This window comes from Oncorhynchus mykiss, chromosome 17 (genome assembly GCF_013265735.2).
Source record: "Oncorhynchus mykiss isolate Arlee chromosome 17, USDA_OmykA_1.1, whole genome shotgun sequence".
NCBI classification, from domain to species: domain Eukaryota; kingdom Metazoa; phylum Chordata; class Actinopteri; order Salmoniformes; family Salmonidae; genus Oncorhynchus; species Oncorhynchus mykiss.
The window spans coordinates 9,745,938-9,773,501 of NC_048581.1; the positions used below are offsets into that span (position 1 = coordinate 9,745,938).

Sequence of the window (27,564 nt, forward strand, 5' to 3'; positions counted from 1 at the left end):
ACAATGGAATGGTTCAAAAATAAACATATCCAGGTGTTAGAATGGCCAAGTCAAAGTCCAGACCTGAATCCAATCGAGAATCTGTGGAAAGAACTGAAAACTGCTGTTCACAAATGCTCTCCATCCAACCTCACTGAGCTCGAGCTGTTTTGCAAGGAGGAATGGGAAAAAAATGTCAGTCTCTCGATGTGCAAAACTGATAGAGACATACCCCAAGCGACTTACAGCTGTAATCGCAGCAAAAGGTGGCGCTACAAAGTATTAACTTAAGGGGGCTGAATAATTTTGCACGCCCAATTTTTCAGTTTTTGATTTGTTAAAAAAGTTTGAAATATCCAATAAATGTTGTTCCACTTCATGATTGTGTCCCACTTGTTGTTGATTCTTCACAAAAAAATACATTTTATATCTTTATGTTTGAAGCCTGAAATGTGGCAAAAGGTCGCAAAGTTCAAGGGGGCCGAATACTTTCGCAAGGCACTGTACCTGTGTGACAGTATATCTGTGTGTCTTTTGTTTGTACTGCCTTCATCATAACTAATATATAAATCCATGCCTTTCTCTCAATTCAATTCATTTCAAAGGGCTTTATTGGCATGAGAAACATGTTTACATTGTTTACATAAATATGGGTTGTATTTACAATGGTGTGTGTTTCTTCACTGGTTGCCCTTTTCTTGTGGCAACAGGTCAAAATCTTGCTGCTGTGATGGCAAACTGTGGTATTTCACCCAGTAGATATGGGAGTTCATCCAAATTGGCTTTGTTTTCAAATTCTTTGTGGGTCTGTGTAATCTGAGGGAAATATGCATCTCTGATATGCTCATACATTTGACAGGAGTTTAGGAAGTGCAGCTCAGTTTCCACCTCATTGTATGGACAGTGTAGTGTGCACATACCCCGTCTTCTCTTGAGAGACAGCTCTGCCTACGGCGATCTCTCTCTATTAGCAAGGCTATGCTCACTGTACATAGTCAAAGATTTCCTTAAGTTTGGGTCAGTCACAGTGGTCAGGTATTCAGCCACTGTGTACTCTCTGTTTAGGGCCGAATTGCATTCCAGTTTGCTCTGTTTTTTGGTTAATTCTTTCCAATGTGTCAAGTAATTATATTATAGTTGTCATGATTTGGTTGGGTCGAATTCTCTTTCCTCCTCTCTCTCTATCTCTCCTTCTCCAAACACCAACCGTAAATCACACAATTAAATCCCAAAGCACTTAGACCCTTTGCATAGATTACAGTAACGAGTAAAGGGAGATAGCAAGGACGCGTCCAACAATATTATTTCAGGACAGTAGCGCCATCTGGCGCTGAGGTGAAACACCAGCTCATCCTCTTCGGCAGTGCTGGCGTAATCATTTGGCATGTCCCGGTGCTTGATGGGAATAGTAGTCATAGAATCTCCTGTATTTCCTGGAAAGGAGACGAGGAAAAGTCATAAGAAGTTCTTGCTCGCCTCTAAAAAGTTGTTTACCTGACTTCATCTACGGTGTAAAGCGAGAAAGGTTGAAACGAAAAACAGAGTAAGTACCGTGTTTTTACGAGGATTTTTGAAAACTGACTGAACTCTCCGAAACGCGAAGGAAAAAATATGTTTGACTCACCTGGCAAACAAATGTTAGCTAGCTTGGTTAGCTATTTTCCTAACAATGGGCCATTTATAGCTAACGTTTATACCGGGGTTTAGTGATCAAATCACCGTTTTTAACTAGTTTCACAGTGGTTTGCTAGTTTTATTTATTGACTGGATGTTGGCAGTTACCCGTCAAAACAACCATTCCTTTGTTATGCTAGCAAAGCCAAATATCAATATGGAAATCTGGCAAAAATAATTGTATGTTTTCACAGCTGTACCATATGATAGTTGCGCCACGATGTTCTGTCTGATAGAGCAGTGGTTGTTGGGAGAAATGGAGAACGTCGCAGTGTTGACAATTCTTCAGATAATTTATTCATGAACAACCGTCATAATAACCTCCTCTGCCCGGTTCTAGTCCCCTTATCTTCTCCCCCTTTTCTCCTCCCCCTTTGTTCTCTTCTCTCCCTTCCCGTCCCTCTCCTCTTCTCCAGATGTCTCTGATGGAGCACGGTGGTGGCGCCCACAACAGGCCGGTGACGGCAGTGGCCTGGGCCTCCAACAGCAGCACCTGTCCCAAAGACTTCAACCTGGTAGGAAGGGAGTCAGGGAAGAGGGAGGGATACAGGTAGAAAAAGTAGGAAATAGATTGAGATAATTTAAGGTCAGACTACATGCAGGCTTGGCTCATCGAGGAGACAGTAAGAGGTCAGACTACATAAAGGCTTGGCTCATAGAGGAGACAGTAAGAGGTCAGACTACATTAAAGGCTCATCGAGGAGACAGTAAGAGGTCAGACTACATAAAGGCTCATAGAGGAGACATTAAGAGGTCAGACTACATACAGACTTGGCTCATAGAGGAGACAGTAAGAGGTCAGACTACATACAGACTTGGCTCATAGAGGAGACAGTAAGAGGTCAGACTACATAAAGGCATGGCTCATAGAGGAGAGGTCAATAATTCTCAATATTGTGTGTAGCGTCTTACCCTCTCTCGCTCTCTCTCTCTCTCTCTCTCACCCTCTGTCTCTCCCTCTCACCCTCTGTGTGTCTCTGTCTCTCCCCTCTCTGTCTCTCTCCCCTCTCTCTGTCTCTCTCCCCTCTCTCTGTCTCTCTCCCCTCTCTCTGTCTCTCTCTCCCCTCTCTCTGTCTCTCTCCCCTCTCTCTGTCTCTCTCTCCTCTCTCTGTCTCTCTCCCCTCTCTGTGTCTCTCTCCCCTCTCTCTGTCTCTCTCTCCCCTCTCTCTGTCTCTCTCCCCTCTCTCTGTCTCTCTCCCCTCTCTCTGTCTCTCTCTCCTCTCTCTGTCTCTCTCCCCTCTCTCTGTCTCTCTCTCCCCTCTCTCTGTCTCTCTCCCCTCTCTCTGTCTCTCTCCCCTCTCTCTCTGTCTCTCTCTCCCCTCTCTCTCTGTCTCTCTCTCCCCTCTCTCTGTCTCTCTCCCCTCTCTCTGTCTCTCTCTCCCCTCTCTCTCTCTCTCTCTCTCCCTCTCTCTCTCTCTCTCTCCCTCTCTCTGTCTCTCTCCCCTCTCTCTGTCTCTCTCTCCCCTCTCTCTGTCTCTCTCTCCCTCTCTCTGTCTCTCTCCCCTCTCTCTGTCTCTCTCCCCTCTCTCTGTCTCTCTCCCCTCTCTCTGTCTCTCTCCCCTCTCTCTGTCTCTCTCTCCCCTCTCTCTCCCCTCTCTCTGTCTCTCTCTCCCCTCTCTCTGTCTCTCTCCCCTCTCTCTGTCTCTCTCCCCTCTCTCTGTCTCTCTCCTCTCTCTCTCTGTCTCTCTCCCCTCTCTCTGTCTCTCTCCTCTGTCTCTCTCCCCTCTCTCTGTCTCTCTCCCCTCTCTCTGTCTCTCTCCCCTCTCTCTGTCTCTCTCCCCTCTCTCTGTCTCTCTCCCCTCTCTCTCCCCTCTCTCTGTCTCTCTCCCCTCTCTCTGTCTCTCTCCCCTCTCTCTGTCTCTCTCCCCTCTCTCTGTCTCTCTCTGTCTCTCTCCCCTCTCTCTGTCTCTCTCCTCTCTCCCCTCTCTCTCCCCTCTGTCTCTGTCTAGATCAGTATAACTGAGGATGGAGCTGCTGCAAACTTCACACGGAGCTTCGCCATGAAGGCTGGCTACTACCTCTGCTACAGCAAGGTGTGTTATATACACACACACACACACACACACACACACACACTCAGACTCAGACTCAGACTCAGACTCAGACTCAGACACACACACACACACACACACTCAGACTCAGACACACACACACACACTCAGACACACACACACACACACACGTGGACTCGTGGACTCAGACAGCCACGTCCCTAAATTACATCTTCCCCCTCTCTAGGACATGTCAGGTGGTATGGTAGTATCAGATGTCCAGGTGATCTCAGACAAGGAGACTGTTCCTCATGGGTACTGTTACATACCTGAACACCTGGAGCCTAGTGAGTACCTGCTGCCCGCCTGAACACCTGGAGAAACACAGACATGCTTTACAGATACTCTGAAAATTTTCATAACTCATTTATTAACAAGCGACTACTGACTGTTTTTAGTAGGACAGAAGTTGTTTTTAGTAGGACAGAAGTTGTTTTTAGTAGGACAGAAGTTGTTTTTAGTAGGACAGAAGTTGTTTTTAGTAGGACAGAAGTTGTTTTTAGTAGGACAGAAGTTGTTTTTAGTAGGACAGAAGTTGTTTTTAGTAGGACAGAAGTTGTTTTTAGTAGGACAGAAGTTGTTTTTAGTAGGACAGTAGTTGTTTTTAGTAGGACAGTAGTTGTTTTTAGTAGGACAGTAGTTGTTTTTAGTAGGACAGTAGCTGTTTTTAGTAGGACAGTAGTTGTTTTTAGTAGGACAGTAGTTGTTCAGGTGGTTTTTGTCATGTTTCATACAACGTGATCCATGTCTGATTATGTTCTGGATGGCTTAGACCAGACATCTATAGGAACGTTCCTCTATATTCCCTCTGAATCTCCATTTTTAACTGGATTTTTTTTTAAGTATTCAAAAATGTGTGTGTGTGTGTGTGTGTGTGTGTGTCCAGGGGCCTCCGTGTCTAAGAAGAAGCGTGTGTGTGTCCGCATGGTGCCAGTGGGCGGTGTGGAGACTGCTGTACTGGACATCAAACTGACTGCTAAGACTAGGAGGATGCTGCAACACTACACCTGCTTGGGGTCAGACACACACACACAGACACACAGACACACACACAGACACACAGACACACAGACACACAGACACACACACACACACACACACACACACACACACACACACACAGAGAGTGACACAGATAGACACACACACACACACACACAGAGAGTGACACAGATAGACACACACACACACACACAAAGAGAGTGATACAGATAGACACACACACACACACACACACATAGACACACACACACAAAGAGAGTGACACAGATAGACACACACAGACATCCCACTAATGTAGCTTGGTCCAGGACAAAAGAACAACATTTGAGTGAAGATCCTCCATTGAGCTACTCTCAGTGTGTGTCTGGGAGATCAGGGGTCGGTGTGCCTGGGAGATCAGGGGTCGGTGTGTCTGGGAGATCAGGGGTCGGTGTGTCTGGGAGATCAGGGGTCGGTGTGTCTGGGAGATCAGGGGTCGGTGTGTCTGGGAGATCAGGGGTCGGTGTGTCTGGGGGATCAGGGGTCGGTGTGTCTGGGGGATCAGGGGTCGGTGTGTCTGGGAGGTCAGGGGTCGGTGTGTCTGGGAGATCAGGGGTCGGTGTGTCTGGGGGGTCAGGGGTCGTGTGTCTAGGAGATCAGGGGTCGGTGTGTCTGGGGGATCAGGGGTCGGTGTGTCTGGGGGATCAGGGGTCGGTGTGTCTGGGAGGTCAGAGGTCGGTGTGTCTGGGAGGTCAGTGGTCGGTGTGTCTGGGAGGTCAGGGGTCGGTGTGTCTGGGGGGTCAGGGGTCGGTGTGTCTGGGGGGGTCAGGGGTCGGTGTGTCTGGGGGGTCAGGGGTCGGTGTGTTTGGGGGGTCAGTGTGTCTGGGGGGGTCAGGGGTCGGTGTGTCTGGGGGATCAGGGGTCGGTGTGTCTGGGGGATCAGGGGTCGGTGTGTCTGGGAGATCAGGGGTCGGTGTGTCTGGGAGATCAGGGGTCGGTGTGTCTGTCCTAACTGGTGCGTTGTCCTGTCTGTCTCAGGGACATGCATGGCTATGTGATGTGGTGTAAGAAGGGGCCCTTCTCCAGCCCTCTACCCCAGGCAAAGCCTCGCAGCCTCAGCCTTGACCTCCGTCAGCTCTCGCTGGACCAGAACCCCCCTCCGCTACCCCTCAGACCCAGGTAACTACCCCCTCTGACGCCGGTAACTACCCCCTCAGACCCAGGTAACTACCTCCTCAGACCCAGGTAACTACCCCCTCAGACCCCAGTAACTACCCCCTCAGACCCCAGTAACTACCCCCTCAGACCCCAGTAACTACCTCCTCAGACCCAGGTAACTACCTCCTCAGACCCAGGTAACTACCTTCTCAAACCCAGGTAACTACCTCCTCAGACCCCGGTAACTACCTCCTCAGACCCAGGTAACTACCTCCTCAGACCCAGGTAACTACCCCCTTAGACCCCGGTAACTACCTCCTCAGACCCAGGTAACTACCCCCTCTGACCCCGGTAACTACCTCCTCAGACCCAGGTAACTACCTCCTCAGACCCAGGTAACTACCTCCTCAGACCCAGGTAACTACCTCCTCAGACCCCAGTAACTACCTCCTCAGACCCCAGTAACTACCTCCTCAGACCCCAGTAACTACCTCCTCAGACCCCAGTAACTACCTCCTCAGACCCCAGTAACTACCTCCTCAAACCCCAGTAACTACCTCCTCAAACCCCAGTAACTACCTCCTCAAACCCCAGTAACTACCTCCTCAAACCCCAGTAACTACCTCCTCAGACCCCAGTAACTACCTCCTCAGACCCCAGTAACTACCTCCTCAGACCCCAGTAACTACCCCTGAGACCCATGTACAGTGCACCCTCACCTGTTCAGCCAGGTAGCCGCTCAGCCAGGTAGCCGCTCAGCCAGGTCGCTGTTCAGTCAGGTAGCTGTTCAGTCAGGTATCTATCCCTGGGCCTGACCTTTCCTCCACTGCCCCTCAGAACCAGGTGAGACTGTTACCTTAGATCTCCCACCCAGGTGAGGCTGTTACCTTAGACCTCCCACCCAGGTGAGACTGTTACCTTAGGCCCCCCCACCCAGGTGAGCCGAGGTTAGGTGAAGATGTTACCTTAGACCTCCCACCCAGGTGAGACTGTTACCTTAGACCTCCCACCCAGGTGAGACTGTTACCTTAGACCTCCCACCCAGGTGAGACTGTTACCTTAGACCTCCCACCCAGGTGAGACTGTTACCTTAGACCTCCCACCCAGGTGAGACTAGGTTAGGTGAGGCTGTTACCTTAGACCTCCCAACCAGGTGAGACTGTTACCTTAGACCTCCCAACCAGGTGAGACTGTTACCTTAGACCTCCCACCCAGGTGAGACTGTTACCTTAGACCTCCCACCCAGGTGAGGTTGTTACCTTAGACCTCCCACCCAGGTGAGACTGTTACCTTAGACCTCCCACCCAGGTGAGACTAGGTTAGGTGAGGCTGTTACCTTAGACCTCCCAACCAGGTGAGACTGTTACCTTAGACCCCCCACCCAGGTGAGACTGTTACCTTGGACCTCCCACCCAGGTGAGACTGTTACCTTAGACCTCCCACCCAGGTGAGACTGTTACCTTAGACCTCCCACCCAGGTGAGACTGTTACCGTGGACCTCCCACCCAGGTGAGACTGTTACCTTAGACCTCCCACCCAGGTGAGACTGTTACCTTAGACCTCCCACCCAGGTGAGGCTGTTACCTTAGACCTCCCACCCAGGTGAGACTGTTACCTTGGACCTCCCACCCAGGTGAGACTGTTACCTTAGACCTCCCACCCAGGTGAGACTGTTACCTTAGACCCCCCACCCAGGTGAGACTGTTACCTTGGACCTCCCACCCAGGTGAGACTGTTACCTTAGACCTCCCACCCAGGTGAGACTAGGTTAGGTGAGACTGTTACCTTAGACCTCCCATCCAGGTGAGGCTGTTACCTTAGACCTCCCACCCAGGTGAGACTGTTACCTTAGACCTCCCACCCAGGTGAGGCTGTTACCTTAGACCTCCCATCCAGGTGAGGCTGTTACCTTAGACCTCCCACCCAGGTGATACTGTTACCTTAGACCTCCCACCCAGTTGAGACTAGGTTAGGTGAGGCTGTTACCTTAGACCTCCCACCCAGGTGAGACTGTTACCTTAGACCTCCCACCCAGGTGAGACTGTTACCTTAGACCCCCCACCCAGGTGAGACTGTTACCTTGGACCTCCCACCCAGGTGAGACTGTTACCTTAGACCTCCCACCCAGGTGAGACTAGGTTAGGTGAGACTGTTACCTTAGACCTCCCATCCAGGTGAGGCTGTTACCTTAGACCTCCCACCCAGGTGAGACTGTTACCTTAGACCTCCCACCCAGGTGAGCCTGTTACCTTAGACCTCCCACCCAGGTGAGACTGTTACCTTAGACCTCCCACCCAGGTGAGACTGTTACCTTAGACCTCCCACCCAGTTGAGACTAGGTTAGGTGAGGCTGTTACCTTAGACCTCCCACCCAGGTGAGACTGTTACCTTAGACCTCCCACCCAGGTGAGACTGTTACCTTAGACCTCCCACCCAGGTGAGACTGTTACCTTAGACCTCCCACCCAGGTGAGACTACGTTAGGTGAGACCTCCCACCCAGGTGAGACTAGGTTAGATGAGACCTCCCACCCAGGTGAGACTAGGTTAGGTGAGACCGTTATCTTAGACCTCCCACCCAGGTGAGGCTGTTACCTTAGACCTCCCACCCAGGTGAGACTGTTACCTTAGACCTCCCACCCAGGTGAGACTGTTACCTTAGACCTCCCATCCAGGTGAGACTGTTACCTTAGACCTCCCACCCAGGTGAGGCTGTTACCTTAGACCTCCCACCCAGGCGAGACTAGGTTAGGTGAGACTGTTACCTTAGACCTCCCACCCAGATGAGACTGTTACCTTAGACCTCCCACCCAGGTGAGACTGTTACCTTAGACTTCCCACCCAGGTGAGACTGTTACCTTAGACCTCCCACCCAGGTGAGACTGTTACCTTGGACCTCCCACCCAGGTGAGACTGTTACCTTAGACCTCCCACCCAGGTGAGACTGTTACCTTAGACCTCCCACCCAGGTGAGGCTAGGTTAGGTGAGACTGTTACCTTAGACCCCCCCACCCAGGTGAGGCTGTTACCTTAGACCCCCCACCCAGGTGATACTGTTACCTTAGACCTCCCACCCAGGTGAGGCTGTTACCTTAGACCTCCCACCCAGGTGAGACTGTTACCTTGGACCTCCCACCCAGGTGAGACTGTTACCTTAGACCTCCCACCCAGGTGAGACTGTTACCTTAGACCTCCCACCCAGGTGAGACTGTTACCTTAGACCTCCCACCCAGGTGAGACTGTTACCTTAGACCTCCCATCCAGGTGAGACTGTTACCTTAGACCTCCCACCCAGGTGAGGCTGTTACCTTAGACCTCCCACCCAGGTGAGACTGTTACATTGGACCTCCCACCCAGGTGAGACTGTTACCTTAGACCTCCCACCCAGGTGAGGCTGTTACCTTAGACCTTCCACCCAGGTGAGACTGTTACCTTAGACCTCCCACCCAGGTGAGACTGTTACCTTAGACCTCCCACCCAGGTGAGACTGTTACCTTAGACCTCCCACCCAGGTGAGACTGTTACCTTAGACCTCCCATCCAGGTGAGACTGTTACCTTAGACCTCCCACCCAGGTGAGGCTGTTACCTTAGACCTCCCACCCAGGTGAGGCTGTTACCTTAGACCTCCCACCCAGGTGAGACTGTTACCTTAGACCTCCCATCCAGGTGAGACTGTTACCTTAGACCTCCCACCCAGGTGAGACTGTTACCTTAGACCTCCCACCCAGGTGAGACTGTTACCTTAGACCTCCCACCCAGGTGAGACTAGGTTAGGTGAGACTGTTACCTTAGACCTCCCACCCAGGTGAGACTAGGTTAGGTGAGACTGTTACCTTAGACCTCCCACCCAGATGAGACTAGGTTAGGTGAGACTGTTACCTTAGACCTCCCACCCAGGTGAGACTGTTACCTTAGACCTCCCACCCAGGTGAGACTGTTACCTTAGACCTCCCACCCAGGTGAGACTGTTACCTTAGACCTCCCACCCAGGTGAGACTGTTACCTTAGACCTCCCACCCAGGTGAGACTGTTACCTTAGACCTCCCACCCAGGTGAGACTGTTACCTTAGACCTCCCACCCAGGTGAGGCTGTTACCTTAGACCTCCCACCCAGGTGAGGCTGTTACCTTAGACCTCCCACCCAGGTGAGGCTGTTACCTTAGACCTCCCACCCAGGTGAGACTGTTACCTTAGACCTCCCACCCAGGTGAGGCTGTTACCTTAGACCTCCCACCCAGGTGAGGCTGTTACCTTAGACCTCCCACCCAGGTGAGGCTGTTACCTTAGACCTCCCACCCAGGTGAGACTGTTACCTTAGACCTCCCACCCAGGTGAGACTGTTACCTTAGACCTCCCACCCAGGTGAGGCTAGGTTAGGTGAGACTGTTACCTTAGACCTCCCACCCAGGTGAGGCTGTTACCTTAGACCTCCCACCCAGGTGAGACTGTTACCTTAGACCTCCCACCCAGGTGAGACTGTTACCTTAGACCTCCCACCCAGGTGAGACTGTTACCTTAGACCTCCCACCCAGGTGAGACTGTTACCTTAGACCTCCCACCCAGGTGAGGCTGTTACCTTAGACCTCCCACCCAGGTGAGGCTGTTACCTTAGACCTCCCACCCAGGTGAGACTGTTACCTTAGACCTCCCACCCAGGTGAGGCTGTTACCTTAGACCTCCCACCCAGGTGAGGCTGTTACCTTAGACCTCCCACCCAGGTGAGGCTGTTACCTTAGACCTCCCACCCAGGTGAGACTGTTACCTTAGACCTCCCACCCAGGTGAGACTGTTACCTTAGACCTCCCACCCAGGTGAGGCTAGGTTAGGTGAGACTGTTACCTTAGACCTCCCACCCAGGTGAGGCTGTTACCTTAGACCTCCCACCCAGGTGAGACTGTTACCTTAGACCTCCCACCCAGCTGAGACTGTTACCTTAGACCTCCCACCCAGGTGAGGCTAGGTTAGGTGAGACTGTTACCTTAGACCTCCCACCCAGGTGAGGCTGTTACCTTAGACCTCCCACCCAGGTGAGGCTGTTACCTTAGACCTCCCACCCAGGTGAGGCTATTACCTTAGACCTCCCACCCAGGTGAGGCTGTTACCTTAGACCTCCCACCCAGGTGAGACTGTTACCTTAGACCTCCCACCCAGGTGAGACTAGGTTAGGTGAGACTGTTACCTTAGACCTCCCACCCAGATGAGACTGTTTCCTTCGACCTCCCACCCAGGTGAGACTGTTACCTTAGACCTCCCACCCAGGTGAGGCTGTTACCTTAGACCTCCCACCCAGGTGAGGCTATTACCTTAGACCTCCCACCCAGGTGAGGCTGTTACCTTAGACCTCCCACCCAGGTGAGACTGTTACCTTAGACCTCCCACCCAGGTGAGACTGTTACCTTAGACCTCCCACCCAGGTGAGGTTAGGTGAGACTGTTACCTTAGACCTCCCACCCAGGTGAGGCTAGGTTAGGTGAGACTGTTACCTTAGACCTCCCACCCAGGTGAGACTAGGTTAGGTGAGACTGTTACCTCTCAGACCCAGGTACTATACACCTGCTGTCCAGGTAGCTCTCAGGTGAGAGACTCAGATCTTGGTGTGTGGCTACTGGCCTGGTTAACTTCTATTAACCATGTGGGACCTACACAGGACATCTCTCTGACTATAACCCCTAATGGTAACCCTCTCTCTGTGGCCAGGTGAGAGTGATGGTAACCCTCTCTCTCTGTGGCCAGGTGAGAGTGATGATAACCCTCTCTCTGTGGCCAGGTGAGAGTGACGGTAACCCTCTCTCTCTGTGGCCAGGTGAGAGTGACGGTAACCCTCTCTCTCTGTGGCCAGGTGAGAGTGATGGTAACCCTCTCTCTCTGTGGCCAGGTGAGAGTGATGGTAACCCTCTCTCTGTGGCCAGGTGAGAGTGATGGTAACCCTCTCTCTCTGTGGCCAAGTGAGAGTGACGGTAACCCTCTCTCTCTGTGACCAGGTGAGAGTGATGGTAACCCTCTCTCTCTGTGGCCAGGTGAGAGTGATGGTAACCCTCTCTCTGTGGCCAGGTGAGAGTGATGGTAACCCTCTCTCTGTGGCCAGGTGAGAGTGATGGTAACCCTCTCTCTCTGTGGCCAGGTGAGAGTGATGATAACCCTCTCTCTGTGGCCAGGTGAGAGTGACGGTAACCCTCTCTCTCTGTGGCCAGGTGAGAGTGACGGTAACCCTCTCTCTCTGTGGCCAGGTGAGAGTGATGGTAACCCTCTCTCTCTGTGGCCAGGTGAGAGTGATGGTAACCCTCTCTCTGTGGCCAGGTGAGAGTGATGGTAACCCTCTCTCTCTGTGGCCAAGTGAGAGTGACGGTAACCCTCTCTCTCTGTGACCAGGTGAGAGTGATGGTAACCCTCTCTCTCTGTGGCCAGGTGAGAGTGATGGTAACCCTCTCTCTGTGGCCAGGTGAGAGTGATGGTAACCCTCTCTCTGTGGCCAGGTGAGAGTGATGGTAACCCTCTCTCTGTGTTCAGGCGAGAGTGATGGTAACCCTCTCTCTGTCGCCAGGTGAGAGTGATGGTAACCCTCTCTCTGTGGCCAGGTGAGAGTGATGGTAACCCTCTCTCTCTGTGGTCAGGTGAGAGTGATGGTAACCCTCTCTCTCTGTGGCCAGGTGAATCTGAGAGCCAGGTGAGAGTGATGGTAACCCTCTCTCTCTGTGGCCAGGTGAGAGTGATGGTAACTCTCTCTCTCTGTGGCCAGGTGAGAGTGATGGTAACCCTCTCTCTCTGTGGCCAGGTGAGAGTGATGGTAACCCTCGTTTTCTGTGGCCAGGTGAATCTCAGAGCCAGGTGAGAGTGATGGTAACCCTCTCTCTGTGGCCAGGTCGATCTCAGAGCCAGGTGAGAGTGATGGTAACCCTCTCTCTGTGGCCAGGTGAGAGTGATGGTAACCTTCTCTCTGTGGCCAGGTGAGAGTGATGGTAACCCTCTCTCTCTGTGGCCAGGTGAATCTCAGAGCCAGGTGAGAGTGATGGTAACCCTCTCTCTGTGGCCAGGTGAGAGTGATGGTAACCCTCTCTCTCTGTGGCCAGGTGAGAGTGATGTTAACCCTCGTTTTCTGTGTCCAGGTGAATCTCAGAGCCAGGTGAGAGTGATGGTAACCCTCTCTCTCTGTGGCCAGGTCGATCTCAGAGCCAGGTGAGAGTGATGGTAACCCTCTCTCTGTGGCCAGGTGAGAGTGATGGTAACCTTCTCTCTGTGGCCAGGTGAGAGTGATGGTAACCCTCTCGCTGTGGCCAGGTGAGAGTGATGGTAACCCTCTCTCTCTGTGGCCAGGTGGATCTCAGAGCCAGGTGAGAGTGATGGTAACCCTCTCTCTCTGTGGCCAGGTGGATCTCAGAGCCAGGTGAGAGTGATGGTAACCCTCTCTCTCTGTGGCCAGGTGGATCTCAGAGCCAGGTGAGAGTGATGGTAAACCTCTCTCTCTGTGGCCAGGTGAGAGTGATGGTAAACCTCTCTCTCTGTGGCCAGGTGAGAGTGATGGTAACCCTCTCTCTGTGGCCAGGTGAGAGTGATGGTAACCCTCTCTCTCTGTGGTCAGGTGAGAGTGATGGTAACCCTCTCTCTCTGTGGCCAGGTGAATCTGAGAGCCAGGTGAGAGTGATGGTAACCCTCTCTCTCTGTGGCCAGGTGAGAGTGATGGTAACTCTCTCTCTCTGTGGCCAGGTGAGAGTGATGGTAACCCTCTCTCTCTGTGGCCAGGTGAGAGTGATGGTAACCCTCGTTTTCTGTGGCCAGGTGAATCTCAGAGCCAGGTGAGAGTGATGGTAACCCTCTCTCTCTGTGGCCAGGTTGATCTCAGAGCCAGGTGAGAGTGATGGTAACCCTGTCTCTGTGGCCAGGTGAGAGTGATGGTAACCTTCTCTCTGTGGCCAGGTGAGAGTGATGGTAACCCTCTCTCTCTGTGGCCAGGTGAATCTCAGAGCCAGGTGAGAGTGATGGTAACCCTCTCTCTGTGGCCAGGTGAGAGTGATGGTAACCCTCTCTCTCTGTGGCCAGGTGAGAGTGATGGTAACCCTCGTTTTCTGTGTCCAGGTGAATCTCAGAGCCAGGTGAGAGTGATGGTAACCCTCTCTCTCTGTGGCCAGGTCGATCTCAGAGCCAGGTGAGAGTGATGGTAACCCTCTCTCTGTGGCCAGGTGAGAGTGAGGGTAACCTTCTCTCTGTGGCCAGGTGAGAGTGATGGTAACCCTCTCGCTGTGGCCAGGTGAGAGTGATGGTAACCCTCTCTCTCTGTGGCCAGGTGGATCTCAGAGCCAGGTGAGAGTGATGGTAACCCTCTCTCTCTGTGGCCAGGTGGATCTCAGAGCCAGGTGAGAGTGATGGTAACCCTCTCTCTCTGTGGCCAGGTGAGAGTGATGGTAACCCTCTCTCTCTGTGGCCAGGTGAGAGTGATGGTAACCCTCTCTCTCTGTGGCCAGGTGGATCTCAGAGCCAGGTGAGAGTGATGGTAAACCTCTCTCTCTGTGGCCAGGTGAGAGTGATGGTAAACCTCTCTCTCTGTGGCCAGGTGAGAGTGATGGTAACCCTCTCTCTGTGGCCAGGTTAATCTCAGAGCCAGGTGAGAGTGATGGTAGCCCTCTCTCTCTGTGGCCAGGTGGATCTCAGAGCCAGGCGAGAGTGATGGTAAACCTCTCTCTCTGTGGCCATGTGGATCTCAGAGCCAGGTGAGAGTGATGGTAACCCTCTCTCTCTGTGGCCAGGTGGATCTCAGAGCCAAGTGAGAGTGATGGTAACCCTCTCTCTCTGTGGCCAGGTGAGAGTGATGGTAACCCTCTCGCTGTGGCCAGGTGAGAGTGATGGTAACCCTCTCTCTCTGTGGCCAGGTGGATCTCAGAGCCAGGTGAGAGTGATGGTAACCCTCTCTCTCTCTGTGGCCAGGTGAGAGTGATGGTAACCCTCTCTCTCTGTGGCCAGGTGGATCTCAGAGCCAGGTGAGAGTGATGGTAACCCTCTCTCTCTGTGGCCAGGTGGATCTCAGAGCCAGGTGAGAGTGATGGTAAACCTCTCTCTCTGTGGCCAGATGGATCTCAGAGCCAGGTGAGAGTGATGGTAAACCTCTACTCAGAATTCCACAGACTGACTTGGGTCTCCCTGTCTCCATAGCAACGCTCCACCCATGCCCCCTGGCAGGAAGCTCAGCCATCGCCGCAGCAACCTCCAATTGAACGATGCTGTGGACAAAGTGGTTGACAGCAGCAACATCTACGGCATCTCAGGTTGACCAAAAAACACTTCTAGAAAAGAGACAGCTACTGTACATGTTATAAAGACTGATGTACTGACTCTCTCTACCTCTCTCTACCTATCCTCCCTCTCTCTCTACCTATCTTCCCTCTCTCTACCTACCTACCTCTCTCTACCTACCTACCTCTCTCTACCTACCTTCCTCTCTCTCTACCTACCTTCCTCTCTCTCTACCTACCTTCCTCTCTCTCTACCTCTACTCTCTCTACCTCTACTCTCTCTCTACCTACATTACTCTCTCTTGACCTCTACTCTCTCTCTACCTACATTCTACTCTCTCTACCTACCTTACTCTCTCTCTACCTCTACTCTCTCTCTACCTACATTCCTCTCTCTCTACCTACCTCTACTCTCTCTACCTACCTCTACTCTCTTTACCTCTACTCTCTCTACCTCTACTCTCTCTACCTACCTCTACTCTCTCTCTCTCTCTCTCTACCTACCTTACTCTCTCTCTACCTCTACTCTCTTTACCTCTACTCTCTCTACCTCTACTCTCTTTACCTCTACTCTCTCTACCTCTACTCTCTCTACCTACCTCTACTCTCTCTCTCTCTCTCTCTACCTACCTTACTCTCTCTCTACCTCTACTCTCTTTACCTCTACTCTCTCTACCTCTACTCTCTCTACCTACCTCTACTCTCTCTCTCTCTCTCTCTACCTACCTTCCTCTCTCTACCTACCTTCCTCTCTCCACCTACCTTACTCTCTCTACCTACCTTACTCTCTACCTACCTTACTCTCTCTACCTACCTTACTCTCTCTACCTCTACTCTCTCTCTCTACCTCTACTCTCTCTACCTACCTCTACTCTCTCTCTCTCTCTCTACCTACCTTACTCTCTCTCTACCTCTACTCTCTTTACCTCTACTCTCTCTACCTCTACTCTCTCTACCTCTACTCTCTACCTCTACTCTCTCTACCTACCTCTACTCTCTCTCTCTCTCTCTACCTACCTTACTCTCTCTCTACCTCTACTCTCTCTACCTCTACTCTCTCTACCTACCTCTACTCTCTCTCTCTCTCTCTCTACCTACCTTCCTCTCTCTACCTACCTTCCTCTCTCTACCTACCTTACTCTCTCTACCTACCTTACTCTCTCTACCTACCTTACTCTCTACCTACCTTACTCTCTCTACCTACCTTACTCTCTCTACCTCTACTCTCTCTCTCTACCTCTACTCTCTCTACCTACCTATCCTCCCTCTCTCTAGCTACCTTACTCTCTCTACCTACCTTACTCTCTCTACCTACCTTACTCTCTCTACCTACCTTACTCTCTCTACCTACCTTACTCTCTCTACCTACCTATCCTTCCTATCTCTACCTATCCTCCCTCTCTCTACCTATCCTCCCTCTCTCTACCTACCTTCCTCTCTCTACCTATCCTCCCTCTCTCTACCTACCTCCCTCTCTCTACCTACCTTCCTCTCTCTACCTACCTCCCTCTCTCTGCCTACCTTTCTCTCTCTACCTCTACTCTCTCTACCTACCTTCCTCTACCTCTACTCTCTCTACTAGAGGTCGACCGATTCATCGGAATGGCCGATTTCAAGTTTTCATAAATATCAGAAATCTGTATTTTTGGACACCGATTTGGACAAATGTTTAAAAATAATAATAATAATTTACTCCATTATTTAATCTTTATTTAACTAGGCAAGTCAGTTAAGAACACATTCTTATTTTCAATGACTGCCTATGAACAGCGGGTTAACTGCCTTGTTCAGGGGCAGAACGACAGATGTTTACCTTGTCAGCTCAGGGGATTCAATCTTGCAACCTTACGGTTAACTAGTCCAACGCTCTGCCTCACGAGGAGCCTGCCTGTTACGCAAATGCAGTAAGAAGCCAAGGTAAGTTGCTAGCTAGCTAGCTAACTTATCTTATAAAGAACAATCAATCAATCACTAGTTAACTACACATGGTTGATGATATTACTAGTTTCCCTAGCGTGTCCTGTGTTGTATATAATCGATGTGGTGCGTATCGTTGTTCCAATGTTTACCTAACCATAAACATCAATGCCTTTCTTAAAATCAATACACAGAAGTATATATTTTTAAACCTGCATATTTAGCTAAAAGAAATCCAGGTTAGCAGGCAATATTAACCAGGTGAAATTGTGTTACTTCTCTTTAGTTCATTGCACGCAGAGTCAGGGTATATGCAACAGTTTGGGCCACCTAATTTGCCAGAATTTTACGTAATTGTGACATAACGTTGAAGGTTGCAATGTAACAGGAATATTTAGACTGATGGATGCCACCCGTTAGATAAAATACAGAACGGTTCCGTATTTCACTGACAGAATAAACGTCTTGTTTTCTAGATGATAGTTTTCGGATTCGACCATATTAATGACCTAAGGCTCGTATTTCTGTGTGTTATGTTATAATTAAGTCTATGATTTGATAGAGCAGTCTGACTGAGCGGTGGTAGGCAGCAGCAGGCTCGTAAACATTCATTCAAACAGCACTTTCGTGCGTTTTGCCAGCAGCTCTTCGTTGTGCGTCAAGCATTGCGCTGTTTATGACTTCAAGCCTATCAACTCCCGAGATGAGGCTGGTGTAACCGATGTGAAATGGCTAGCTAGTTAGCGGGGTGCGCGCTAATAGCGTTTCAAACTAGAGTGGTTGTTCCCCTTGCTCTGCATGGGTAACGCTGCTTCGAGGGTGGCTGTTGTCGATGTATTCCTGGTTCGAGCCCAGGTATGGGCGAGGAGAGGGACGGAAGCTATACTGTTACACTGGCAATACTAAAGTGTCTATAAGAACAACCAATAGTCAAAGGTTAATGAAATACAAATGGTATAGAGGGAAATAGTCCTATAATTCCTATAATAACTACAACCTAAAACTTCTTACCTGGGAATATTGAAGACTCATGTTAAAAGGAACCACCACCTTTCGTATGTTCTGAGCAAGGAACTGAAACGTAAGCTTTCTTACATGGCACATATTGCACTTTTACTTTCTTCTCCAACACTTTGTTTTTGCATTATTTAAACCAAATTGAACATGTTTCATTATTTATTTGAGGCTAAATGGATTTTTATTGATCTATTATATTAAGTTAAAATAAGTGTTCATTCAGTATTGTTGTAATTGTCATTATTACAAATAAATGTAAAAAAAAAAAAGGTCAGATTAATCGGTATCGGCTTTTTTTGGTCCTCCAATAATCGTTGTTGAAAAATCGGTCGACCTCTACATATATAACTCTCTCACTCACTCACTCCACTCATATTCATTATTTATTTGAGGCTAAATGGACCAGGGATATATATATATATCCCTGGTCCGTTGTAGTGTATTGACCATGTATGTAGGTCTGTCCTTCAGCTGTTCCTGTCTATTAATGTTCTGTATTGTTTCATGTTGTGTGGTCCCCAGGAAGTGTGTTATGTAATGTGTCATGTTGTGTGTGGTCCCCAGGAAGTGTATTATGTAGTGTTTCATGTTGTGTGGTCCCCAGGAAGTGTATTATGTAGTGTTTCATGTTGTGTGGTCCCCAGGAAGTGTATTATGTAATGTTTCATGTTGTGTGGTCCAGAGGAAGTGTGTTATGTAATGTGTCATGTTGTGTGTGGTCCCCAGGAAGTGTATTATGTAGTGTTTCATGTTGTGTGGTCCCCAGGAAGTGTATTATGTAGTGTTTCATGTTGTGTGGTCCCCAGGAAGTGTATTATGTAATGTTTCATGTTGTGTGGACCCCAGGAAGTGTATTATGTAATGTTTCATGTTGTGTGGTCCCCAGGAAGTGTATTATGTAATGTTTCATGTTGTGTGGACCCCAGGAAGTGTGTTATGTAGTGTTTCATGTTGTGTGGACCCCAGGAAGTGTATTATGTAATGTTTCATGTTGTGTGGACCCCAGGAAGTGTGTTATGTAGTGTTTCATGTTGTGTGGTCCCCAGGAAGTGTATTATGTAATGTTTCATGTTGTGTGGTCCCCAGGAAGTGTATTATGTAATGTTTCATGTTGTGTGGACCCCAGGAAGTGTATTATGTAATGTTTCATGTTGTGTGGACCCCAGGAAGTGTGTTATGTAATGTGTCATGTTGTGTGTGGTCCCCAGGAAGTGTATTATGTAATGTTTCATGTTGTGTGGTCCCCAGGAAGTGTGTTATGTAATGTGTCATGTTGTGTGTGGTCCCCAGGAAGTGTATTATGTAGTGTTTCATGTTGTGTGGTCCCCAGGAAGTGTATTATGTAGTGTTTCATGTTGTGTGGTCCCCAGGAAGTGTATTATGTAGTGTTTCATGTTGTGTGGTCCAGAGGAAGTGTATTATGTAATGTTTCATGTTGTGTGGTCCCCAGGAAGTGTATTATGTAGTGTTTCATGTTGTGTGGTCCCCAGGAAGTGTATTATGTAGTGTTTCATGTTGTGTGGTCCAGAGGAAGTGTATTATGTAATGTTTCATGTTGTGTGGTCCCCAGGAAGTGTATTATGTAGTGTTTCATGTTGTGTGGTCCCCAGGAAGTGTGTTATGTAATGTTTCATGTTGTGTGTGGTCCCCAGGAAGTGTATTATGTAATGTTTCATGTTGTGTGGTCCCCAGGAAGTGTAGCTGCTGATTTTACAACAGCTAATGGGGATCCTACCAAAATACCAAATACCTCTCCACCCTCCCTCTCCTCCCACCATTCCTCTCTCTCACTCTTTCTTCCCTCCATCTCTTTCCCCTCCATCTCTCTTCTCTCCCTCCCTCTCCAGCCATAGATGGTGTTCCCTTCACTCTACACCCCAAGTTCAAGACCCAAACGAACGGCACGGTAAGTTGAAATACCAACTGCCATCGTTTTACTGGTAAAGTGACAGGGACTACTTTTACTCCCAGTGGTGAAATACCACGAGTCTAAACTCTCTCTCTCCTCCATGAGTCTAAACAGTCTCTCTTTCCTCCTAGACCCCAACAAACACTCTGAAATACCATGAGTCTAAACTGTGTCTTTCTCTCCTCCTAGACTCCAACAAACACTCTGAAATACCATGAGTCTAAACTCTCTCTCTCTCCTCCATGAGTCTAAACTGTCTCTCTCCTCCTAGACTCCAACAAACACTCTGAAATACCATGAGTCTAAACTCTCTTTCTTTCCTCCTAGACCCCAACAAACACTCTGAAATACCACGAGTCTAAACTGTCTCTCTCTCCTCCTAGACTCCAACAAACACTCTGAAATACCACGAGTCTAAACTGTCTCTCTCTCCTCCTAGACTCCAACAAACACTCTGAAATACCACGAGTCTAAACTGTCTCTCTCTCCTCCTAGACTCCAACAAACACTCTGAAATACCACGAGTCTAAACTGTGTCTTTCTCTCCTCCTAGACTCCAACAAACACTCTGAACAACATTCGCATCAAGTCTGTCCAGGACATTGAAAATGAGGTGTGTGTGTTTATGTATTTATTTTACTAGGCAAGTCAGTTAAGAACACATTTTTATTTTCAATGACGGCCTAGGAACAGTGGGTTAACTGCCTTGTTCAGAGGCAGAACGACAGATTTGTACCTTGTCGGCTCGGGGATTCAATCTTGCAACCTTTCGGTTACTAGTCCAACCACTAGGCTACCCTGCCACCCCAGTGGGCATGGTATTGAATGTGTTACAGTGGGGTCCATCGTAGTGTCGACCATGTTGTGGTACTGTGGGGTCCATCGTAGTGTCGACCATGTTGTGGTACTGTGGGTCCGTCATAGTGTGTTAACCATGTTGTGTTACTGTGGGGTCTGTTGTAGTGTGTTAACCATGTTGTGTGTTTACAGTACAACTACACTTTCACCGTGGAGGAAAACGCAGCCAAGAGAACCACATCGCTCACCACAGGAAGCACCTCTTAAGCACAATGACCTTTCATCTCCGACCTCAACAATGGCGGCCTGCTCGACCCACAACACTACGGAGGTCAATGTGATATGCCTGGGTCATGAAATGATAATCAATGTCCAAGTGCCTCGAAGATGACTGACTAGAACAGAAGTGTCATTCTACATTCCAGAGTACCATTGGTTGTACCCACATTCTACATTCCAGAGTTCCATTGGTTGTACCCACATTCTACATTCCAGAGTTCCATTGGTTGTACCCACATTCTACATTCCAGAGTTCCATTGGTTATACCCACATTCTTATTCCGTGTTCTAAACTCTTGCACATTTCATTCTCACGCCCCGTATATGTGGCCAGTTATATATGTGAGGGATGACTCTTCCCCCGTATATGGGGCCAGTTATATATGTTAGGGATGACTCTTCCCCCGTATATGGGGCCAGTTATATATGTTAGGGATGACTCTTCCCCCGTATATGGGGCCAGTTATATATGTTAGGGATGACTCTTCCCCCGTATATGGGGCCAGTTATATATGTTAGGGATGACTCTTCCCTCGTATATGGGGCCAGTTATATATGTTAGGGATGACTCTTCCCCCGTATATGGGGCCAGTTATATATGTTAGAGATGACTCTTTGACGGGGAAGAGAGCGTTGTATGGCAGGGCACGCTTGTTTCTCTCGTTAGAATAATGACAGGAACCTGTTGCGGTGTACCTGTTAACGTCAGGCTATTGATCTTCATCTTTATTGGGATGTTTAGGGACCAAACTAAATGTTGTTACACTTTCAATGTAAATAATGTTACTATTATGTCTCTGTGGTGAAACATGGGTCATTTCATGGTTAAAATATATAATAAGGAAGTATGGTTACCGGTCACTGGTTATATCTGTATATTGTGCCTTGCATGCAAGTATAAACACATAAAGTACCAAATAGTTTGACGTGTACCGTTCTTATAAGGAGAGTTTGATATCCGTCACAGGGAGATAAAACATGTTAACACAGCAACTGCTGACACTTTATGCTCGGACTGATAGACACGCCCACTTTTCTGCATGTTCAAACAGGTGATTGGAGATTTGGTTTCCGTGTGTAACCCATAAGACCATGTGAACCTGCCAGTCTGCAGCTTTCACCTGTATCCACACTAGGTGCACCAGTCGACAGAAAAGTCCGGTTTTGGGGATTCAACTCGATCCGGAGTCGGGTGGATAGAAGATCCTGCAACCACGTTGTCAATTTGAATGCAAAACAGAGGTGACGTTTACATTTGTTATCTGCTTCCGCGGTGATCCGAGGCTACTCCAGCGTTCCATTAAAACAAAAAAATGAAATAATGTGCAGATGTTCTAACAATACTTTGATAATATTTTGCAATCCAGAATCATTCAATTTTGACATTTTCTTATCTTGTGTTCACGCTGTACTACAGAATACCCAATCAGAAATACAACATCTGTGATGTCACTGCCATAGAATGATGAATTAGAACTTACTGGTCACTCCTCTCAGTTTGAATAGGCCTACGATACGTATTGCCATCTACTGGGCAGGTTGTGTTACTACGTTGGATTCCCCTCTGAACTGTCATTGTGTGTAGAAGAGATGTTCAAATAACATTTTATTGGTCACATACACATGGTTAGCAGATGTTAATGCGAGTGTAGCGAAATGCTTATGCTTCTAGTTCCGACAATGCAGTAATATCTAACAAATTCACAACAACTGCCTTATACACACAAACGTATAGGGATGAATAAGAATATGTACATATAAATATATGGATGAGCGATGGCCGAACGGCATAGGCAAGATGCAGTAGATGGTATAGCGTACAGTATATACATATTAGTTGAGTAATGTAGGGTATGTAAACATTATTATAGTGGTGTTATTTAAAGTGACTAGTGATTCCTTTTATTAAGTCAATTTATTAAAGTGGCCAGAGATTTGAGTCTGTATGTTGGCAGCAGCCACTCAATGTTAGTGACTGCTGTTTAACAGTCTGATGACCTTGAGATGGAATCTGTTTTTCAGTCTCTCGGTCCCAGCTTTGATGCACCTGTACTGACCTCGCCTTCTGGATGATAGCGGGGTGAACAGGCAGTGGCTCAGGTGGTTGTTGTCCTTGTTGATCTTTATGGCCTTCCTGTGACATCGGGTGTTGAACAACGTGCACCCATCCGCACACCCACGGCAGATTGTCGATCACTAACACCAGTACTACTGGCTGTGGAGAATCCACACCACACGCAACTCCTTTTCCTATAAATATAAATATATAAATATAAATATATCTTTTTTCTATAAACTTGATAACGGAAGACATGTTGTTAAACCGTGGTACTAAGCATGCCAGTGTTACCAGTGTCTTTACTGGGGGCCAGTTTCCTGGACCCAGAACACATCTTCTCAGGAAGACGTTGTCCATAGATAATCCCAGTGGTTTCCCCAGTCAGTCAGTAAAACGGAGTAGCAGAAGCTGTATTAGTGTAGTAGTGGTTGTAATGCATTAGATGAAGCTGTATTAGTGGAGTAGTGGTTGTAATGCATTAGATGAAGCTGTATTAGTGGAGTAGTGGTTGTAATGCATTAGATGAAGCTGTATTAGTGGAGTAGTGGTTGTAATGCATTAGATGAAGCTGTATTAGTGGAGTAGTGGTTGTAATGCATTAGATGAAGCTGTATTAGTGGAGTAGTGGTTGTAATGCATTAGATGAAGCTGTATTAGCGGAGTAGTGGTTGTAATGCATTAGATGAAGCTGTATTAGTGGAGTAGTGGAGTAGTGGAGTAGTGGAGTAGTAGTTGTAATGCATTAGATGAAGCTGTATTAGTGGAGTAGTGGTTGTAATGCATTAGATGAAGCTGTATTAGTGGAGTAGTGGTTGTAATGCATTAGATGACGCTGTATTAGTGGAGTAGTGGTTGTAATGCATTAGATGAAGCTGTGTTAGTGGAGTAGTAATGCATTAGATGAAGCTGTATTAGTGGAGTAGTAATGCATTAGCGGAGTAGTGGTTGTAATGCATTAGATGAAGCTGTATTAGTGGAGTAGTGGTTGTAATGCATTAGATGAAGCTGTATTAGTGGAGTAGTGGTTGTAACACATTAGATGAAGCTGTATTAGTGGAGTAGTGGTTGTAATGCATTAGATGACGCTGTATTAGTGTAGTAGTGGTTGTAATGCATTAGATGAAGCTGTATTAGTGGAGTAGTGGTTGTAATGCATTAGATGAAGCTGTATTAGCGGAGTAGTGGTTGTAATGCATTAGATGAAGCTGTATTAGCGGAGTAGTGGTTGTAACGTATTAGATGAAGCTGTATTAGTGGAGTAGTGGTTGTAACGCATTAGATGAAGCTGTATTAGTGGAGTAGTAGTTGTAATGCATTAGATGAAGCTGTATTAGCGGAGTAGTGGTTGTAACGTATTAGATGAAGCTGTATTAGTGGAGTAGTAGTTGTAATGCATTAGATGAAGCTGTATTAGCGGAGTAGTGGTTGTAATGCATTAGATGAAGCTGTATTAGTGGAGTAGTAGTTGTAATGCATTAGATGAAGCTGTATTAGCGGAGTAGTGGTTGTAATGCATTAGATGAAGCTGTATTAGCGGAGTAGTGGTTGTAATGCATTAGATGAAGCTGTATTAGCGGAGTAGTGGTTGTAATGCATTAGATGAAGCTGTATTAGTGGAGTAGTGGTTGTAATGCATTAGATGAAGCTGTATTAGTGGAGTAGTGGGTGTAATGCATTAGATGAAGCTGTATTAGTGGAGTAGTAGTTGTAATGCATTAGATGAAGCTGTATTAGTGGAGTAGTGGGTGTAATGCATTAGATGAAGCAGAATTATGATACAGGTACGGTCGGTTCACTGACAAGGTGATGTCATTTCAGAGTCGCCCACCATGCGTCAGTGTTGTGATGTTTGAGCAGAGCCTACAGTCCTCTTTTTATATCTCCCCTGACTGTAAGTATTGATCGGTCCCCTAACAGTAAGTAAGTATTGATTGGTTCCCTCTACATATGTTTAGTGGTGTCCTCTCCACTTGACATCTGTGTCACCAGTCAGATCTGAACCCTGGTCTCCCGCATATAAAACCAACACCTTAACCATTAGGCCAAGAGGACATTCTGTCTCAAGTTGAAGGTGACACGTAGTTTATGCTTCAGGTAGTACCTCACCAGTAGAGCTTGAGTCCAACTCACCTCCACTACATACAGGGATGATAACCAAGGAAAATACATGTCTTTTAAAGTTTGTTGTCTAACGGTCTTTTTCAGTATCTGGTCTGGGGATCATTCAGCTGGGGAAGACTGGAGCAGGGATGAGTGCAACCGGAAACACCAAAGAGGTGTTAATAGAAGAGTTCTCTTCTGAGTCTGTGACGATACAATGTGAAGATGTCCAAAGGATGAAGAGGACAGCTTCAGACACTACTGAAACAGCAGGAGGAGGAGCAGCAGGAGGAGGTGCAGCAGGAGGAGGAGGTGCAGCATGCATAACAGAAGGTGTACTAGCAGCAGTACTAGAAGGAGTAGCAGGAGGAGAAGGAGTAGCAGCAACAGGAGCAACAGGTGTACTAGCAGCAGTACTAGGAGGAGTAGCAACAGGGCCAACAGAAGGTGTACTAGCAGCAGTACTAGGAGTTGTAGCAGGAGAAGGAGAAGCAGGAGTAACAGAAGGTGTACTAGCAGCAGTACTAGGAGGAGAAGGAGCAGCAGGAGAAGGAGAAGCAGCAACAGAAGGTGTACTAGCAGTAGTAGCAGGAGAAGGAGAAGGAGAAGCAGGAGAAGCAGCAACAGGAGCAACAGAAGGTGTACTAGCAGCAGTACTAGTAGGAGTAGCAGGAGAAGGAGCAGCAGGAGGAGGAGCAGGGGAAGGTGTAGTAGCAGCAGTACTAGGAGGAGTAGCAGGAGGAGCAGCAACAGGAGTATTGGTACTAGCTTTGGGAATACCAGCAGGAATAGCAGGAGCAGGAGTAGCAGCAGTTGCAGGAGTAGCATTTGCAGAGATTTTTCAAAAATGTACGCCTAAATCTACAAAAGGCAGATGGAAAAGAGAAAGTCTCTGAAAAGGTGGTACAGATCTGGTTAAACAACAACTAAACTACATGAGAGGATATCATATGTTTGTTTCTCTAGTTAAGACTAATGTAATGTAAAATGTACATGTTCAAAATATAAAACAAACGTACATCAATATCCCTTTATGGAAGGAACTTGTGTACTTTTTAAAATCAGTCTCCCCCTTTTATTTATCATCATTTTTTCAATGGACCGTTTAGGGACCCCCCCAAAAAAAACATTCTTTAAGTTGCAATGTGAATAAATGTTAGTATCATGTTTGTGTAGTGAAACATGGGTAATTTCATGGTGTTTTTAAAGTAACCAATGAAGGATAAATCACTGATTAAATAGACAAATTCTATTGTTCCTTGCATGCAATATAAGTATAAAAAAAATTGATATTTTATTGACATTTTGTGTACCGTTAGTCAATGGGTGTGGCGTTAGATGCACCAATAGCAAACAGGTATGAGATTCCATTACGGGTTATAGAGGAAACTAATGTGAACCTCCCATGTCCCCTGTAAATCAGACTCAACACATAGATAGATGGACGTTGTGGGGATCCATTTCTCTCCGGAGTCGGTTGGATAGAAGATCCTACAGCCACGGTCAATTTGAAGGCAAACTGACATAATGCTTAGATTTGTCCCCTGCAGTAATCCTTGGCTATTGCAGTGTTCCATTAAAAAAAGAGCATCTGTGTCATTATTTCAACTTCTAACAATAATAATATTTTGTCATTTTGGATTATATTAATTGAGACAGTTTTATATCTTGTGTTCATTTCTGTTCTGCAACATAAAAACAATGATCAAGATTACACAATCCGTGATGTCACTGCTTTGAGTTTGCGTAGGCCTACAGTACATATTGCCATCTACTGGGCAGGTTGTGTTACTACATTTGATTCCCCTCAACTGTCACTCAGTGTGTAGAAGAGATTCCCATCTGAACAACATGCATCCAGGCTGCAGACCCACAGCAGATTGTCTGTCACTACAACTGGCCTGGCACTGAAATCAATACTACTGGCCGTGGAGAATCCCGACCACACACACACATCAACTCTTTGCATAATCCTAGCTCTCTTTCTTCCTTTCCTAGCTCCTTTTCCTAATTATTTTACCACCTCTATAAATTTGATAATGGAAGACATGTTGTTAAACCGTGGTACTAAGCATGCCAGTGTTACCAGTGTCTTACTGGGGGCCAGTTTCCTGGACCCAGAACACATCTTCTCAGGAAGACGTTGTCCATAGATAATCCCAGTGGTTTCCCCAGTCAGTCAGTAAGACGGAGTAGCAGAAGCTGTATTAGTGTAGTAGTGGTTGTAATGCATTAGATGAAGCTGTATTAGTGTGGTAGTGGTTGTAATGCATTAGATGAAGCTGTATTAGCGGAGTAGTGGTTGTAATGCATTAGATGAAGCTGTGTTAGTGGAGTAGTGGTTGTAATGCATTAGATGAAGCTGTATTAGCGGAGTAGTGGTTGTAATGCATTAGATGAAGCTGTATTAGTGGAGTAGTGG

The 27,564-nt window shown here is 47.8% G+C and overlaps 1 protein-coding gene across 4 annotated transcripts; it reads left to right on the plus strand.

Moving 5' to 3' along the window:
* The first annotated feature begins 1,370 nt into the window (after positions 1–1,370).
* mvb12a (multivesicular body subunit 12A) lies at positions 1,371–26,176 on the plus strand. 4 transcript variants are annotated; one of them, XR_005036798.1, is made up of 11 exons: positions 1,372–1,522; positions 2,070–2,168; positions 3,603–3,686; positions 3,892–3,991; positions 4,591–4,720; positions 5,724–5,864; positions 14,984–15,096; positions 19,845–19,903; positions 20,460–20,519; positions 20,897–22,225; positions 25,248–26,176. XR_005036798.1 is itself a non-coding variant. In XM_036948849.1 (10 exons), the coding sequence occupies exons 2-10, from the start codon at positions 2,070–2,072 to the stop codon at positions 20,969–20,971; spliced, it is 861 nt and encodes a 286-aa protein (XP_036804744.1). In that variant the 5' UTR covers positions 1,372–1,522; the 3' UTR covers positions 20,972–22,305. The 4 variants fall into 4 exon arrangements, 2 of the variants coding, with proteins under 2 accessions (XP_036804745.1, XP_036804744.1); XR_005036799.1 differs by having other exon boundaries at positions 1,407–1,522; positions 1,994–2,168; XM_036948849.1 differs by lacking the exon at positions 25,248–26,176 and having other exon boundaries at positions 20,897–22,305.
* The last annotated feature ends 1,388 nt before the right edge of the window (positions 26,177–27,564 follow it).